Below are 17899 nucleotides of genomic sequence, written 5' to 3'. Positions count from 1 at the left end.
CTGCTGAACAGTTCTGCAGTTTGCTGTGGCATTTTACTACTTTGAAAATATCTGCCTGTTTTTCCTTGGAACTTAAACACTTTCAAGCTTCAGCACTGTCTCCAGGTTTTATTATTATTAGCACAATTATTTATGATGTGCCAAAACCAAGGTAGCTATCTTTGGCCTCTGCAAAGTTACCCCAGGTGCTTGCAGAGCATTGTGTTTACCTCTTCCTACAAATTCATGAGCTGTAGAGCAGATGAAGCTCTGTTTGCACCAAATGCACATCCTGTCTGCAATAAGGTCACACTGACAACTTGCTTTGAGAGCTCTGTTGCTGCTCTCTTAATGCCTGGGTGTTTCTGAAGCTCCCCTGAGAGTTTCTTGCTCTTTCATCAGCATGCTGAGGGTCAGAATTATATGAGCTGCTTTTTCAATAAGACTTTATTTAAGAACTCATGACAGCAGAGCTATGCCAAGTTCAGAAATCCTCAGCACAGAATTCTTTGGTTTCTCAAATTTTACAGGAGATTTACAGATTTTTTTTTCTTTAATCCAGAGACCTGTGATGATTAGAGTGCAGGGGAAAGGGATCTCAATCTAGGAGGACAATAATTTATTATATTGTTTCATTTAACTGTTCAAGATGTGTATGAACACCCTAATCTCTGCATCCCATTCTTGATGGTGATTAAAAGAAAATGGGACTTTTTAAAACTTTAGAGTTCTCTCAGGAATTAGGTGGAGATGGCAATGTCTAGCAGGAAGGACAGCTGCTCTTTGAGTAATATAGATGCCTGAGCTCTAATGCCCAAAAGTGTGAAAAGAGTTTATTGGTTTTCCGTGGCAAATGGCTTTACCATTGAGTAAAATGAGATGCAAAAAAGTATATTAAAAAAAAAACATCTAGGAGAGTGATCATTGAGGAAAACATTTGTGCAAACCCATGTCTATTTCCACATCTTGGTCTTAGCAGTTACCAGTTACCTGCTTTCTCATAGATGCCAGTGTGTTCCTCCAAGAGTCAAAAGCAAAGCTCAGGAAAACATTGGTTTCTTACAGATAGTTCCAATGGTGTTGCAAGGTCAGGCGTACAGGAGACCTTCCAGGACACATTAAGAAACCTATTTCCAGCTGGCACTGAAAGTCATTAAACTTGTAATATCACTGATAAGAAGAAAACTTCTTATTTCTGATGTTTCCATCTGTCACTTGCCAGGAAAACCCGAGGACTCTAACCCATTAGATGAATCAGAAAACAGTATCCATATTTTTAATTACTACATGTAAGAATGAGAGGTTCTTTGAGAAAATATTATATGTTGAAAAGAAAGACTAAATAATGTACTGAGAGTGCTAGGCGCTGGAAGTGAAAAACAAACAAACAAAATCCACCATTTTAAAAGCTTCATTCTTGTAATTTGGAAACATGATTTTTCTTCTTTGCTTTTCCCATGATTCTACAGTGCTTGATATTAACATTGTGGTTTAATGAACATGAACAAAAGTGCTAAAATTTTATATTTCTTAATATTCTTTTTCAGGAATGACATCTCAGTATTGGAGCATGTCTGTTTCCTATGTATGTAAGAAGCAGCATAGTTGCACTTAGAAGGATTTATTAATGTTAAATAACCATCTCATCTGCATTGTATTTACCCAAGCTAATAACCATTTGTTGGGTAAACATTCCTTAGAAAGGAAACACAATCAGTCTGTTTAGTTTAGCAAGAAATCTATGGTTTGATAAAATAATCTCTTGAATAGTATGAAGAAATAGATATTAAGCTGCATTACAAAATCTGTTTGGGCTTGAGTAAAAATGCAAAGCATATTAACTGAGTAACTTTTTCCAGCAGACAGTATTCATGTGGTTCAGTGTACAACTTATGTGAACAGGCATTTAGTAACCATGCAATCTTTTGTTCTTTGTGAAGTTTGACAATGAAAAGCATGAGGTACTTCATGTGAATGGGTGAAAAAGTTTTTCAAAAGCATCTGAACAAACAGTCCAGAGTAGGAAGAAGCACTGAATGAACAGCTTGGAATCTGTGTTAGGTGCTGGACTGTGCCCTGTAAGGGCTGGGGGCTCTAATAACTTCATGTCTACTGACTGTCTCAGATGTTCTAACTCAAATAATTAGAATTACTTATATTCATAACTTCACCAGCAATCACATGTAAGAGTGATTTCAAAGGATCCCTGTTTCTCACACCTAATTTCCTCTCAATTGCCTTGATTTGACATTAATGTCCTTGGAGTTCATCACCCTTAAGTGTTTGGTCTTTAAAAAGATCTTGCTTTGAGTTTGGTTTATCTTTCTATCTTCAGAAGCTGTTTTATTTTATTACTGCTGCTTCTTTATTTTTTTCTGTCTCCATCGTATTCCTTCAGAAGTCTTGACCCCTCTTTGTTTCCTCAAATTGCCATGTAATTGTTCTTTTTGTTCCCTGACTGTTGTGATTGCATCTCCCCGATCTTCACATGTTGCTGTACTGCTGTGGAGTCATAGTACCAGTGGGCAGCTTAATTCTCCCTTTGTCGTGGACATTCCACACCACTGGAGAAGTTTGGAAATAAAGTCTATTGTACTTTGCAGTTGTGGCCTGTCAGAGTGTGGGAGACTAATGAAGAAATTGAAATTTGAGATGTGGTATTTTGCTATAGAGGTTTTATTTACTAGACTGTCATTTGTGGCTGAATCAGGACAGGGAGCTCACACATGTCATGGTTTTGGACAGTTCTTACAAGAATGTGATTTATTGCTGCTAGGTGACTCCTAGGGGAGGGGTGGGACTCCAGTTCTGCAGTAAGAGACTGGGAAGCAACCAAAAGGTTTCTCCTTCATGACCACACAGCTGATAATTTATTTTGGGATGTGTCTCTTTCACTTGTTTGTTCACTTTGGCTGCAGGAGTGTATCCTTTGGAGGAAATGTAGTTATGATATCAGTAAGAGAAGGAATGACTTCTAGGCCTTATGTAGCTGCTTGAAACTTTTCTTGCCTCCAGGCATTGGAACTTATGTTTAAAAAAAGAAAACAAACAGTTTGTGTATTTGAGCATATCAAAGGAAATGCCTTCATTGCTCATGCTAGCTATAAAAAGGCAGATTCTTCTTAGAAAATAGAAACCCATTGCATTTAGAATCCATCTTGCCGTTATGTTATGGTTCCTTTTACTTTTTAATTCTCTATTTGAAAATAATGATGTTTTAAATTTTGTAAGACTGCAACAGCTGCCTTTGCTCATTTTTATTCTCTCATGGAAGTGGAGCTTTCCTGCATCTACTATTATGATATTTTCTTCTGGGACATTAAAAATTGGCTGATGACTAGGGGTATGGAGTAAGAATAGAAATGGGTGAATTGAAGAATGTTTTTCTATCTATGTTTGGTAATAGGGGGGAAAGTGCAGCAAAAAGGCATTTAAAGAGAAAAGAATTTGAAATAGAATGTTTTAAGATTTTGCTTACAAACATCACTTTCTTTTAAAGGGATTATTTACTAAACTGAAATAATTTCAATTGCTTTGAAAAAAACATGCATATGGAAACATAAGGCTTCTTTCAGCCAGGTCTCCATTTATTTAAAGGCTTATCTCCTTTTTTCTTTCTAAAGAACTTGAAAATGGGGAAAGTAGATGCATTTGTAAAGTTTAAGCCTGTCCATTGTAGACATGCTTTCTGAAATATTAACTTAATTACCTTAAAACCTAAATTTGCATTGTTAGTGTCTCTTATGTAGAGTAGGAGCTTGCTTAGGAATTTCATTCTCCTTTGGGGTTAAGGGTGATGAGACTAATGTTTGAGTGGAATGATGTACCAGTCTGAAGGTCAGGTGCCCTGTGGAGAGACACAGAAAAGCATTGGCTGCAGCAGAGATAGTAAAGGCATCTTCATGAGACTGGAGCTAACTGCATTCAATTTAAATGGGTTCTTCTCTCAGCTGGATATATTAGAGTTTTTTTCACATTTTGCTCCAATTTAACATAAACTCTGGCTGCATGTTACTAATCTCGAAATGACTCCATTATTCAGACAGGCAAGAAAATTTGAAATGGGTTAGATATTTTAAATTTTTAAATATATTTTTAATTTCTTTCAGAATGTAGGGGATAGAAGGAGCCTGGAAAATTAGAGATTTCCTAAGCCTTAACTGTCTTCGTTCTTAGAAAAAGAAATGAGCATATGCCACTGAAGTTCTTCCCAGTAAATGGCCCAGATGATGATAGTGGGGGAAGCCTTTCTCAGCAGGGAGGGGAAGATATAATCATGTAATCTGACATTCTTAGGCAATGGTGTTGTATTACATCAGTCTGATTTGATACGGAACTATTGCTGAAATGGGGATGCAGCTCAAGTCTGTTTTTTTCCAGTCACACCTTGCAGACTAGCAGTAATGTAGTGAATCAGTTTCCAAAAGGATGCTCCTCTGTGGTTTTGGAAATTACTTCTGTTGGGCAAATAGGTTGGTTCCTGATAATTTGATCAAGTACAGGCTGGACCACTGAACATTGCTGCTGCTGAACAATTTCCTCCCTCTTGAAAAGAAATAAGTGTACAAGTTGGTGTTTGTCCTTGCCCAGGACACAGTTGTTGCCCAGACCAGTGCCACTGTTCTGATGCACACTGCCTCTGACAGCCCTATGTCCAAGACTTGATCCTTTGAGATTCTAATTCTGACTGGCTGTCTGAAAATAGGCTAAGGAATAAATGTTTAATTAAGGAAGGCTCCATGGAGTCCTTAGTGTGGTGGCAGTTTCCGTCTTGAAATTGCTGAATGCTGGTTCAAGGCCTTTTATCAACAGCATGGCAGAAGCACTGGCACTGTGTTAAGCACTGAGGTTAAGCATTTTGGCTGAAAACTGCCATCATTCCTAACTGACCCTCTGTGTAGCACTAGAAGCTAGAAGAAGTACCTCTCAGGAAGAGAAGTGATGGTGCGTTATTCAAATACTGCTATGCACGGTAATATTTAAAGGGAAGAAGGAGGGGTGAACACACTGCAAAGGGACAATCGAGAAGACATTGTGTTCAGGAGCTCAGAATTAATTCCCAAAGGGAAGGAATTTCTAGACAGTTACATTTGATGTTTTCCCTGTCCCACTTTGAATCTGAAATATCAGAAAGTAGCATGTGCATGGAAGGTAGATGAAAGGTGTGAATTATGGATACAACAATCACTGCAGCCTTGTTTAGTCCTTTGTATAAACAATACCCATTTAGAAGTCTACTAAAATGCAATAGTAGAAGAGTGTTTTTAATACAGAAAGTGTGTTTGCTCAGGATATGTGTAGTTTTAATCAAATGCCCAGCAGTTGCTAAAAGGTTCTTTTATATTAGAATAAGTACCTATGTAAGATTAAGGTCACTTAACAAGTACAGGGAATAGTAGGTGCTATATTTCTTCCTTTATAAAGTAATTACTACAACTTGCAACTGTTAAAGGCTCTGATCACTAGTTATCTAATGGGAAAATTAATTTAAGTCAGTGCTTTGGCAGGTGTTCATATTTTGTGGAAAGATCCATCTTCCAGATTGCTAATGAATGGCCAAGCAAGTCTCTCGATAGTTAATAATATTGCTTAATTGCCACAGTCAGATAAAGCTGCCATCTAATTTATTGCTATTCTCAGCATCTGAACACTAGAAGAATGATAAGCCATGAGAAAACCTTATGAGGTGGGTGGTTAGTTGAAGTCATTACCTGTAGTTTTATACATATCCTTCTCTATCAGGTGATCTTTCTAATATTTCCCTGCTTTGTCAGAAAATCAGACATGTGGCCATACCCCCTGCTGTCCCCACTTCCACTAAGCAGCTGTTTTCAAAATAATACACCTTCCCAAGGCACTGCACAGCCAGGAGTTTCTTCCTGGGTTTATGTATCCATAGTATGCTGGAAAAGGATGTTGTGTTTTCCTACATGCACCTAATGAAACATAATGCATCCATAAACATGCGTCAGTCAAACCTCTGGACTGCATGTAGCTTTTCAGTGCAGATGGAAGAAGTGCAGTGCTGTGTAGAGCATTCTGCAAAGGAAAAAGATTGCTAATCTGAGCAATCTAATGGTCAACAGAAGACACAAACTTCACTTAAGTAGTAAATGATTTGAGGGGAAAAAATCTTTGCAGGTGCTGGAATGGATAAAGAATAGTGTGTGACATGAAAACCTGTCTCAAACTCTGTCAGTCCTGCAGCAGGACAGGACTCAATTGTAAGCAAGTTTTACAACATTTTCTTAAAGTTCCATGTTCACTTGACAAGTAGAATCCTAGGGCTCCTTATCCAGGAGTGAACACAAGTATTCAGATTAAATACCAACAGTGTTAGGATTTTGCTTATCAAATCTTGTACTGTGCAGTATAGGAGGACTTCATCCATGCTCAGAACCATTTCCTTAATTAATTGTCTTTATCTGGGAGTTAATGGAAAAGGGGTTCATGGGTTTTTCGACTGTATGTGCTATTAAGCTGTCTGGAGACAGCTATGGCCTTTTTCAAATCTGCATCTCTCTGACAGTAGTAAATTCCCATGTCACTGCTCAGGAGCAAGTAGACAACAGAGGTGAAAAATTATGCTAATGAATTGCAATAACCACCTCCTTTTTATGAGAGCGCTTATGCATAAGATGCTGAATCCAAAGTGTTACATTACCTTGTACAGCTTTTTATTGGTAAGCTATAGCAACTAAATGCAGCTAGCAGTTAAATACAGCTTCATACTGCTGAAGAGGCTCTTTGGAACAAAGTGAAGTATACGGGCAAAATTGTTAAAGCGTTAGATAAGGTTCTCAGGTTACCATGGTTACATGAAAATTTTTGCATTGTATCATAGATTAGGATGCATAGGATGAAGTAGCCAAAACAACTACAAAGTCCAATGCATATAAACTACATTTCTAAACCACACAATGTTGCCAAATAGGAAGACAAATAGCTCAGGATATTGGCTGCTGACAAATCTATGAATCAATAAAGAGGGGCCTGAAGGAGATTTCGAATATATGCCATTTGAAAGTCTGCATTATTTTGAAGTTGCAGTCTTAATTTTTAAAGACAAATGAAGAAAGGGAAAAGAAGAAAAAACCTCAGTCATGTAAAGAGTGAAATTATTTTTGTAAGCTTTTTCCAGTATTGAAATCTGACATTTTGCTGTGAGACCTTCAACAAAGAAGGTTGATGAAACCTGGATAATACATTTCGTGCACTTAGGCTGGCAGTAGCACTTAAACTGGAAGCAGTTTATTCCCATGGAAACCTATTTGCATTTGGGCCAGAAGTGACTTTTTTCCCCCCTCTGTTAGCATTGCTGATGTTTTAGCATAATATAATTGCTGAATATTGACAGCAAATTTGAAAAGTATTTTTTAAATGTTAAGTAGCTGAGCATATGTAAAATGGAGATGTATTCTCTGCAATTTTTTTGTGTAGGATGGAGGCATGTAGATGAAAAATGCAGGGCAGCTTTTGATCTTCTATTATTTATGCCTAAAAGAAAGAAAAAATTGTGAATTAAAATCTGTTTATCCTAAACAATTTTTTTTTATACAGGTGACAAAAGAACTCAAACAGTACGACAACAAAATTATAGAGTGCAAGTTTGAGAACAACAGCTGGGTCTTCATGAGACAGAGGATAGACAAAAGCTTTCCAAATGCCTACAGCACTGCCATGGGTGAGTAGAACAATTTGCTTTAGAAGTTTCTCAGGCTAAAATGTTAATGTTTTATCTCTGTTCTGTTTTAAGTAGGAAAGGCACTCTGTGTTCGCATTTCTGGTCTGAGTCCTGACTCCCATAACTTATTAAAGTAATGCCTCATCTTGCAAATGCTTATGTCATCACTAGTTTTTAGATAGCATGAATCCTCTGGCTGCAGGGTTATTTGATAAAGTCAGTCAAACCAATACTCTGATACAGAATTTAACAGGTAACACAGAATCAAGAATCAAGTGCCTAAGTCTTTGCAGGACTGCAAACACTTGTGCAAAGATGACTTTAAATGGCAGGACATGCCTTTCAAGTCAGAGCCAAGAAAGTTTTTATTTACAATAGCATTGCTTCAGCTGACATCAGTGCTTAGCATTGTGTTGGCTTGCTGGGATGTAATGCAAACTGGCACATTATGAGTGGAATTAGTTAAACAAAAATATCCATTAGAATGCCAAAACCATTATTTGGCAGATGGGCTAGAAAATTAATAGGAGAAAAATGTCATCTTGAGTTTCAACAATAGTTACGCAAACAATGAAGCGGGGAAACTAATGAAAGGTGGGGGTATATTTATGCAGAGTTGTGAAACTTTTATGTTCCTCTACCAAAAAATACTTTGCCAAATAATGTAAATTAAAGAATGATATTTACTTTGAGGTAAAGTGTAAGAGTTTGAGTAGAAATGTGCAAGGATGAGTAGCAATAAACATATTGATACTGACTTTTGTTAAATGCCAAAATGAAATTTAATCATATTTAAGACCATGCTAATTACTAGGGCTGATGTAGGATTTTCTCTAGACCCTTCTACTTGTATTTCTGCCTGAGCAGTGAGTAGATTTTCTTGGATAAACACAATGTGGTCATTTTGTTAGGACATAATAAATCTATTGGCGCCTTAGGGAACCAGCACAAAATGTAGCTGAAATACTTGCTGAGCAGTCCTATCAGGAAAGAGGAATGGACCACAAAAGTCATACAAGTGCGACATGTCTTTGTGACCATGACCTAAATTTTTCTTCTCTGGTTCACCTTGGTGTTTCAATAGTTAGTTTTCCCTGGAGCTTTCTCTGTATTTTTTTTTTAATGAATAGCATATTCTTCTTTCCTTCATTCTTAAGAGCATTTGTATTTGTTCTTTTTCTCCTCTCATTTTCGCATTTTGTAGAGCAGTTTTGTTTTTCCTGACCTTTTTTTTAACAAAACACAGTGGACTTCCTAAAAATAAAAATTAAAAGAAAATTAAATGCTGCAGGAAGAATTTTTAAGATATATTTCAAATTTTCTATAGGAATTTTCTGAACAGAAAGTTTTCTTTTGGCTTTGAGGTTTCACTTTTGATCATTTTTCAAAATCTCCAAAAGTTATACTTTTATCATTTGAGACTTCTTTCTCTAGATCCTCTCTCCTCTATTAGCTTTCTCTTGATGAAAAATGCTGTTTATTTTTCCCCACGGTTGAAATAGCAACAAAATAAGCATCTGTCTGAATCTTGCTTTTGGACTTTGTTACCTTTCAAATTGAAAACAGGAGGTCTTTTTGTGTGATTAAGCTAAGGCAGTGCTCAAAAGTTGATATACCAGTTACATGAGTTACACTAGTTGCCATGAGACTGGAATTCTGTTCCTAAATTACTGGTAATCATAATGCTTCCCAACTGCTAAAGTCAAATACTGTGCAATTCTTAAAGCACCTTTTCACTAAAAATAGTGAGATAATTAAAAATAATTCTAGAAAGGTACTTTATTAATTGTAAAGTAATCCTTTGGTTCTGGGATTCTGAAGGAAAGAAAGGAATGTTTTGAGAATCATTGTTATTCATGACAATGCTACATTGCAAGTACATTTTAAGGAGTCCTAATGCTTAGTACTCTAGGGGGTCAGAAGATTGTTACGCATGGAAATTGCATCCTTACTGTGGCCAGCCCTTACATGCTATCAATTACCCTCTAATCATTTTGTGCTTTCTTCCAAGATAGTTGTAGGATTCCCACTTAATTTCATGCTCCTTTTTTCCTTTTTTTTTTTCTCCTCTAAGTCTCTCAGGAGGATTAATTAGGGGAAGACAAAGTTACATAGGAAGGCATTAAAAAACATTTCATTTGTTTAAAGTGAAGTAAGCCTATTTATTTGTTCCATAAAATCCCATGGACCATGACTTACAAACTGTGGTCTGGGGAGTTGTGTTAAGTACCCCAAGAGTGCCTCTACATGTGTGCCTTGGCCACCACACAGCACCATGGCTGGCGCTCCATCATATTGTCTGCTGGTCTAGACATGCCATTTGCTTGGTGTCAAGTCTTTCTGCTCCATGAAGGTATATGGGTTAAAAAAAAAAAAAGGACTGCACATTGCAAGTTTAGGGTATTTATAGTACTTACTGGTGAAAAAAATAAGCTACCGTAATTCAGACATTTTCAATATTAGAAGCCAGTCTTGTTTCCATCTACTTGGATTTGATGTGTGTTTCAAAGCTGTGTCTCACAAGGCCCTCGTTGCTGTTCCTTGCCTCAATAGGATGTCAGTTCTTGGTGCTTTTATAGTCACTTCAGGAAGCCTTACACACACAAATGCCTTCAGTTTGTTTTAGAAAGAGAGACTCCCATGAGAGTAGAGTCCATTGCACTGCTTTGCTTTCTGGGGGGCAGAGCAGAGATTCATGACTCCAGACACAACCACCTTGTCAAAGCGTGTGTTTAAAGCTTAATACTTGAGCCAGAGTATGTTGTTATTTTGCCAAGAGGGGGTGAAGTTATTGAAGTGTCGAGTAGAACAAATCAGTTTAGTTACATGAGAATGTGTTCTTTGTTCCCAGCTGTCTGCAACAGCATCCAGAATCCAGTGACGAAGGAGATGCTGTTTGAGTTCATTGACAGATGTGCAGCAGCTTCCCAAGGACAGACACGGAAGCACCACCTTGACCCTGACGCTGAACTCATGCCACCCCCGCCACCCAAAAGGCCTCGTACCATAACATAGGGCCTTGGTCTCTATGGAGGAGAGGAGCATGTGTGTACTGTTCTCCAGAAGGTGACACGCAAGTGTGGAGGCTGGGAAAACAGAGATCTGGATTGCTCTAAATACTTCTGTGTGTTTTTTGAGTTTGGTTTTTATTTTGTTTTGTTTTTCTGAATTCCACATACAAATGGACATTGTTTTGTAACTGATAAATTCAACCTTACCTTACGATATTTGAAGATTAAATTTCCAAAGGTTTAGACAAGAACCAAGTACAGTGAAGTCAGTGGAAAGCTGCCTTGTTTATATATGGATCTCTTTTCACCTTTAATTTATAATGTCAACAGTCTGGAACTGAGGAAATACTGGGATGCCGTACTTTTTAGGAGCCGTGTTTAAAAAAAGCAGAAGCTTTTTTTTACTGTTGTTATTAAACTGGCTGTGATTTGTCACCCATAGTATAACAGATCATAGTTTCCCTGCATTTCTGAGATTTGTGTTTAACAACAAACAGCAATGTTGTTTTTGTTCTCTGTTGATTAAAAACTAAGCCGCCTTAGGTTACTCTAATTTCAAAATTAGCTGGGTTTTTGTTGTTGGAATATTAAAAAAGTGAATTCTTCTTGTAAATATCATCGCTTTGATGAAACAAGGGAGTGTGCTGGATGTTTGCTTTTTCCCCATGTTTGAACCTAATGCCAAATGTATAGTGGGCTGATTTTAGCTTTGCCTTGTTATCTGTAGATCAGAAATGTACCAAATCCTTAGTATTAAGGTCTCTGTTAAAGAGACTGTTTCTAGTGCAGGGCTTAGTTCTCCACAGTGATACTATTGTAAATACTTCTAAAAAGTACACATCACTGTGATACACAAGAGTAATAAGCAGCGCTGATAATGAAGTTTTGCATCCAGGCACAAAATGGCAAAATAAATGCCAGGCAGCTCCTGTGTAAAGGAGAAGGTAATTTCAGTGGAAGAGAGCCACATCAGACAGGAAATCTCTTGATTTACATAATTGCAGGGCAGAAGTAAGTCCTTTTGGGGTGGTGGATGAGTGTCCCAGGGAAGACGACACTCATTTTCAAAGATGGGGTTGGCTGTCCTGTGGCATTGTGCTCATCCTCTGACTGACTTTCTTTCTTACCAAATGAAGAAGCACATGAATGCCCTAATGGCTTTTGTTGCAGCACACTGGCAGATGTTCATAATATTAGTTTTGAGAAGCTGCCGTCTGGCTGTCTAAGGGAGGAGTTGTTCTGAGCTGGGATTAATTGGAAACCAAATGCAGATTTTAAAGTTTGCTGTCCATTTATCAAGCAAGGATTGAATTGGCTCTTTCTATCATTTACTTAGTGTGTGAGTCATCCATGCATTCAGTAGTCTGATTAGTGAAGGTCATTAATTTGTTATAACTAAAATGCATTTCTGTTTAAATGAATTTTCATGTTTGTAAACAAAATTTACTCCTAGTTTGTTTTTTTTCTATATGAAAACTTTATGACTTTGCTTTGTGGTGGCTTCTCTGGTTGTTTCAACCTGTTGTATAAATGCACACGGCATCATTTAGATGGTGTTCCTGGTTTCTCTTTCTGGGATATTCCATATGTGTTTTAGAGAACTGAAGGAGTTATATAAGTTACTTTTTATACTACTATGGTAAAACTTGAGGGGAAAAATGCTTTCATCAAAGTTCTTTTTTTCAACTGTACATAGTTTCTGCACATTATCTATTGAAAAGATATAATATCACCTATGCAAGGTTGCAAAATGATCTCTTAAAAAGAGCCTTATAAATTTGATGTGAAAACCTATGCATCCTCTGTGCATCTTGCATTGAAACACACAGTTAATGATTTCTTTGCTCAGTATGAATAATTTCCCCCAGATTATACTTGTCAGTGAGATTGTCATAACATACACTTTGTCACTGATCTCCATGGTTCATGGCAATTGCAGTGTGTATGATAATTACAGCCTTTTCCGTGAGGTTAGGACATTTCATTTTTTTAAGAATGTGTCCGGGTTATTTCTGTCTTTCTCCTTCCCAGCTCTTGCATCTTGTATTTCAACAAGACCTGGCTTCTGATTTACCTTTACTCCAGAGCAGCAGCACTGCAAGCTGTCTTCCATGTGCATTCCACTAAGTCCATGTATGTGTTTTGGCCCTTGTATTTTGACAGTGTCTTTTTTCCCACTCTCGGTTTGAAATGGATATTTTTAAAGGAGTAATGATTCTGAGAAGGTGCAGAGCTCCACGTTCACATTTGACTGTCAAACTCATCTTGCACTGTGACCTGTAGCTTTTCAGAGAGGTCAATCACCTTTGCTTTTCTGGAAGGGGAGGCTCCTGGGGAAGGTTTGAATGAAGGTGGTGAAAACAAGTGGACTTTCACTTGGACCTGATGGGTTTAAAGCCATGAGAAACCTAAACCTCCTTTCTCTGCTACTAGATATTCAAGAGATTGAAGCTAAAAAGCAAAGAGTCTGTGCCGGGAAAATAATGATGATGATGAAAAACAATACCCTAACTTGTCTACTCTTTGGTGTACAGCATGATTTCATCCACTGTTTTGTCATTTGTTAAATATATAATTAAAATTTGGGTTCAGTGGAGTTTCCAGAAAATGTAAGTACATTCCTCTAAAAACCGTGTATTATGTATTTTAATAAAGTCAATGGTTTAAAATACTTTCCCTAAAGATGTATTTGCTTTTGATGCCTTTCCAGTGGTACTGTGGCACCAGTGCAAAGTACAAGGATACTTCAGTGTTACTGTTGTTTAGTCCTCCAAGAAAATGATCCACATTTTTCAGTGGCTTTTCTCTGAGGCAGGAGCCCTCCAGCCCAGTGGTGGCCATGATCCATTGTGCCCTTTCTAAGTGCAATTTGATTTTGCTGCAAATAGAGCCAGAAGGAAACCAATTGGTGCCTGAAGTACATATTCTATGACAGGCTAATGTTGTGTAGCTTATCCATTCAGTGTTAAGTGCAGCTGCATGAAAAGTTGTGCAAGAGGTCTGTAGGAGTCTTCCCTGACAATTTATCATTCCAGCATGACCCTACAGCTAGTGGCCCACTTACTTGGATCAGTCCCTGGATTTGTGTTGTGATAAGGCAGTTCAGTTTCATTTTTCAAGCTGCAGCTGTCTAGGTGGCATTTTTCAGGAGCTAAAAAGCCTATCTTGATTTTTTATAATTTCTTTCTAATTAAGATCCTGCCTCTGCTGCTGTTATGTTCCTGTTATGTGTACAATTCTTGTGATGCTTCTCTTAACCATTTCTGACTTTGCAGTGCTTCAGTGCAAATGCCAAACCAGATCTGACATTTGGGCACACCAGGAGAGGTATGGTAACTTCTCTATCCTCTGCTTAGTCCTCTGCTCTGCAGGCATTAAGGAAGGGGATTGATGTGCCTGCGCCAGCACACCACACTGTGTAGTTTTTGTTGACTTGGTTTTTCACTGGAGCAGTACTTCAGGATCCGTGCTCCTCTGCATGGCAGCTCTTCACTTCTGTGCCTAAGAGGTGTGACTTTATATTTACATAATGTGTAAGGCATAATTGTCTCTTACAACCTCAGAGTATTCTCAAAGGTGATGGCACAGCAAGGTAATTTCCTGGGATTCATCTATGCTCAGCAGAGAGAGAAAGGGAGCTGAAATCAGATTTGTTCCTCTTGCATCTCTCATGCAGATTTTTGTCTCTTCAATGCTTCCTCTCAGTTCTTTCTCAATCAGTATGATGTGTCACATTATATGTTACTCCCCTGTGTTATTTGGATTTTGTGAGCAAAGTGTTAATATTTTTATTTCATAGCATTGAAGCTCTTGCAATGTCAGTTAAATTTATAAGGTCATTAAAAATATCCAATTAGTTGGTCAAGAGTTATTTATTTTCAATAGATGATATTGGTTTCCATTAGTCCTCTGTCATGGTTTAACCCCAGCCAGCAGCCCAGCCCCACACAGCTGCTGCTAAATCCAAGCAGTCCTGCTAACTTGACTGGGAGAACATTCGGCTGAAATGCCTTCAATAGCCAGGCCACTTCTGTCCTATGCTACAGCACGAGTTTGCTCTCACTTTGCCTGGGGGCTGCTGCAGCTTCCAAGGCTCACAAACCCTGCAGGGGCTGCATTTCACCTGTACCCCTTTGTTTTCAGTGTCAAGTTTCTACACTGTGCTTCTGGCATAGTTTCCCAAGCTTGGGTTCCTCCTTATACCTACCTACCTGCTTCTCCAGTTGTCCTACGATGAGGTGTGAGGCTGAGAGAAGCCTGTGCCCTGTGCCTGACCCCCCAGTCATGTTCTTTGAGGGCTCCACTGGAGCCTGTACGCTCATCCCTGTATGAGCCAGCCGTGAGGATCCATGGTAGGGCAGTGCTGTCCCTGTCAGTCAGGCTTGCACAGGGAAATCAAAGCAGCAGCTACCAGCTGTGACAGCATTCATTGTATGAGCAAGGAGCCCTTTTCCCCTTCCCTCCCTCATGACCCCATCTCCCTATTTCATGTACAAATAAAAGTAAGACATACTCTTTACACTGACATCTGGATAAATTAGTTAATGTTTGCAGTGGGAGTATTGGTTAGTGCTCTCTCTGCTTCCCTGGTGAGGGTCTGCTGAGCTTCTGCAGAGATCTGTAGGGCTGAGGCTGGAGGTTGATTGAGACATTTACAAAACAGTTTTCCCTCAGTCGGGGCTCATTTTAATCTGATTTATTTCAATCCAGAGTCAGCAATGGGGGGGAGCGCATGAGTATGAACCTTTCCAAAAGTGTGAAAATACAGAAGACTGAACTTGATGAGGGAATGGTAATAATACTTTCTTTCAGTGTTGCAAAGAAACCTAAAGTAAATTTTAAGTGCAAACCATTTCCACTTCTCTTAGCACTGGATGTAAAAACAATAGACATTTTTCAATCAAATTATAGTCAAATCGACTCCCATTAGAGGAATTTATTTCATCAGAAATACTGTTCATCTCTCCTTTCTCCTTCCTCCACCCTCAGTATCTTTGTGTCTATTTGACTAGCAGAAAGCATACTAATTGGGTTCAGGAGCATTCATCTATGATACTTTGAGAAAATTAAGTTTTGATTAACTCTTCTACTCAGAACTTTCTCTAATGTGGGGAGATGATAGCATTATCATATGAAATAGGTCTGTAGAAATGCCAAGTACGTAACACTGGAGGAACAGTGTTTTGTTATTAAAACATACTTCAAAAGTTTCTGAACTAATTTAATCATCAATGCATGGGAAACTTTAATCCAAATAGTAAAAAATTTCCATTTAAAAAGATAAGATGGTTCAATAGAAAAAGCTTGGAAGAAGAGTACAAATTTCCACAGACTGCTATGGGTGCAGAAGGGGATGCTGAGTGTTTCTGTGGCCAGAAAATCAGTGCATTGCAGTGGGAGCAACTGGAGACCAGGCAACAATACAGGGGACACCATACAGTTGCTACAAGTCTGGTCTTGTGGAGGAAGGGGTGTGAAAGGCAGCCAGGATTGATTGTATCTCATGTATAGAAGAGGAAGGGAAGAGGTAGAATAATAGTGAGATGGCACTAGGAGTAGGGAACTTCAGTGGAAAAAGAGAGCAGAGCAGACATCAGTGCCACTGAGAAAAGAGGCATTTATACAGGAAAAGAAGTTGGTGAGCAGGGGAAGCAGAACAAGAGAAGGAGCAAGGGCTGGTGTGAGGGGTGAGGAGCTACCCTGGAGCCATGAGACTGCTGAGAGAGAGGGCTGGCAGCAGTGAGGGCTGACCAAGAGCCAGTGTGTTCATTGTGAGGTCCTAAAAGAGCAGAGTTACAGGTAAGACATTTTTCTTCTCACAGCTATGCCATTCCTGAGCTCCAAAAGCTTGGGGTTACAATTACATCCCTGGCCATGAGCACGCTCCCAGTTCACCAGGAGTAGCACAGTGAATGTGAGACACATCTCTGCATCAGAGCACAGGAGCATGCAGACACTTTTGAGCCCTTTTTAGGTAAATCTGTGTTATAGAAACCCATGTGCAGAGCCAACAGAGCTCCTTGTGACAGATTTTACTGTTGCAGCAGCTGGGTATGGCCTTGGCCTTCCTGCTGCCTACCCTGGCTGCATGGCAAGGGCAAACTGGACCAAGGGTAAACTGAACTCTCAAGTTGGGGCATGTGGGGCCAGTGCATTGCATGCTCCACTTTCCTCTTATCTCATATCCTGCCAATAAGAATACACACATTTTCCCTCTGTATGTATTAATTTCAGATGAAGAACTGAGCAGACTCCAGGACTAAAGAGGTAAAAGAATAAATACCAGACAGCTGTCTTTACCAAATACTGTTCTGGTGAACTCCAGATTAAGAAGCTTCATGGATGGGCCACAAGCGTGGCCATGTAGTATTTCTGCTGAAGTGGACCAAGAGAAAAACAAGTCTGCTGAGAGACTTGGCTTTGCAGGAACAAGAGGACACATTCAGGCTGGCACAGAAGGAGTGCAAAACCAGAAACATGTCTCTTTCCAGGGTAAACAAAAGCTCTGATTTATAGTGAGGTAAGATAAGATTAGAAAAACAATCTTAGTTTGATTTCCCCATGTCAGTTTGCTTGGCAGTCAGTCCTGTTTCATTGTATATTTTAGTACTTATAATCTCTTTTGGTTCGGTTGATAGACTATTGAATGCAGGATCTTTTTAATGGAGAATTCTGGTTTGACAATATGGAGGTTTGAGACCCATAAAATAATTGCTTGGAAAGCACTAAGGAGCAAAACAAGTCTCTTTCCTCCATCAGGCAGTGAAAAATGTCTCTGAAAGGTTTTCTGGTCTTTAAGCTGTGGTCTTCCAGAATAATTTACTTTCTCCTGCCATGGCAGTTTGTTCTTTTAACAGAAAAGATTTAGTATGTTACTCTTTGGCTGAGAAATCAATTGTATGAAATCGATGATAATTCTGCTGCCAGGTAATACTTATCCGTGTGAGTCACTGACCTGCTGCTATTCTGCAAAAATAATCTGCAGCAGGAAAATGCTGTAGTTTGAAGCAGCCGTGGTTGGCTTTGTGCATTTCACCATTTGCTGCTTTCATCAAATCTGTGTGTTTTATCCCTGAAACTAAGAGGAGCCTGTGCCAGCCAGTGTAACCAGCAGCTGGCCTTTCGCTTCCTCTTACAAACGTCAAGCAGAAAAACACAACCTCCTTTGGTTCTGGTGTCACAGCCAAGTCATTTTTCAAAAGTGCATGTAGCTAAATGAGGATGG

General features: G+C 38.8%; 1 protein-coding gene across 1 annotated transcript in view; it reads left to right on the top strand.

Moving 5' to 3' along the window:
* RNGTT (RNA guanylyltransferase and 5'-phosphatase) overlaps window positions 1-13346 on the top strand; it is a 165114-nt gene extending 151768 nt beyond the window's left edge. Inside the window, exons 14-15 of the mRNA XM_014307075.2 lie at window positions 7540-7663; window positions 10515-13346. Coding sequence (XP_014162550.1) covers window positions 7540-7663; window positions 10515-10678 — 288 coding nt within the window. The 3' untranslated portion in view covers window positions 10679-13346. The remainder of the gene's footprint in view (window positions 1-7539; window positions 7664-10514) is intronic.
* Window positions 13347-17899: the final 4553 nt, after the last annotated feature.

The sequence above is a fragment of the Geospiza fortis genome, unplaced genomic scaffold (assembly GCF_000277835.1).
Source record: "Geospiza fortis unplaced genomic scaffold, GeoFor_1.0 scaffold190, whole genome shotgun sequence".
NCBI classification, from domain to species: domain Eukaryota; kingdom Metazoa; phylum Chordata; class Aves; order Passeriformes; family Thraupidae; genus Geospiza; species Geospiza fortis.
This window is presented reverse-complemented; position numbering and strand designations above follow the sequence as displayed.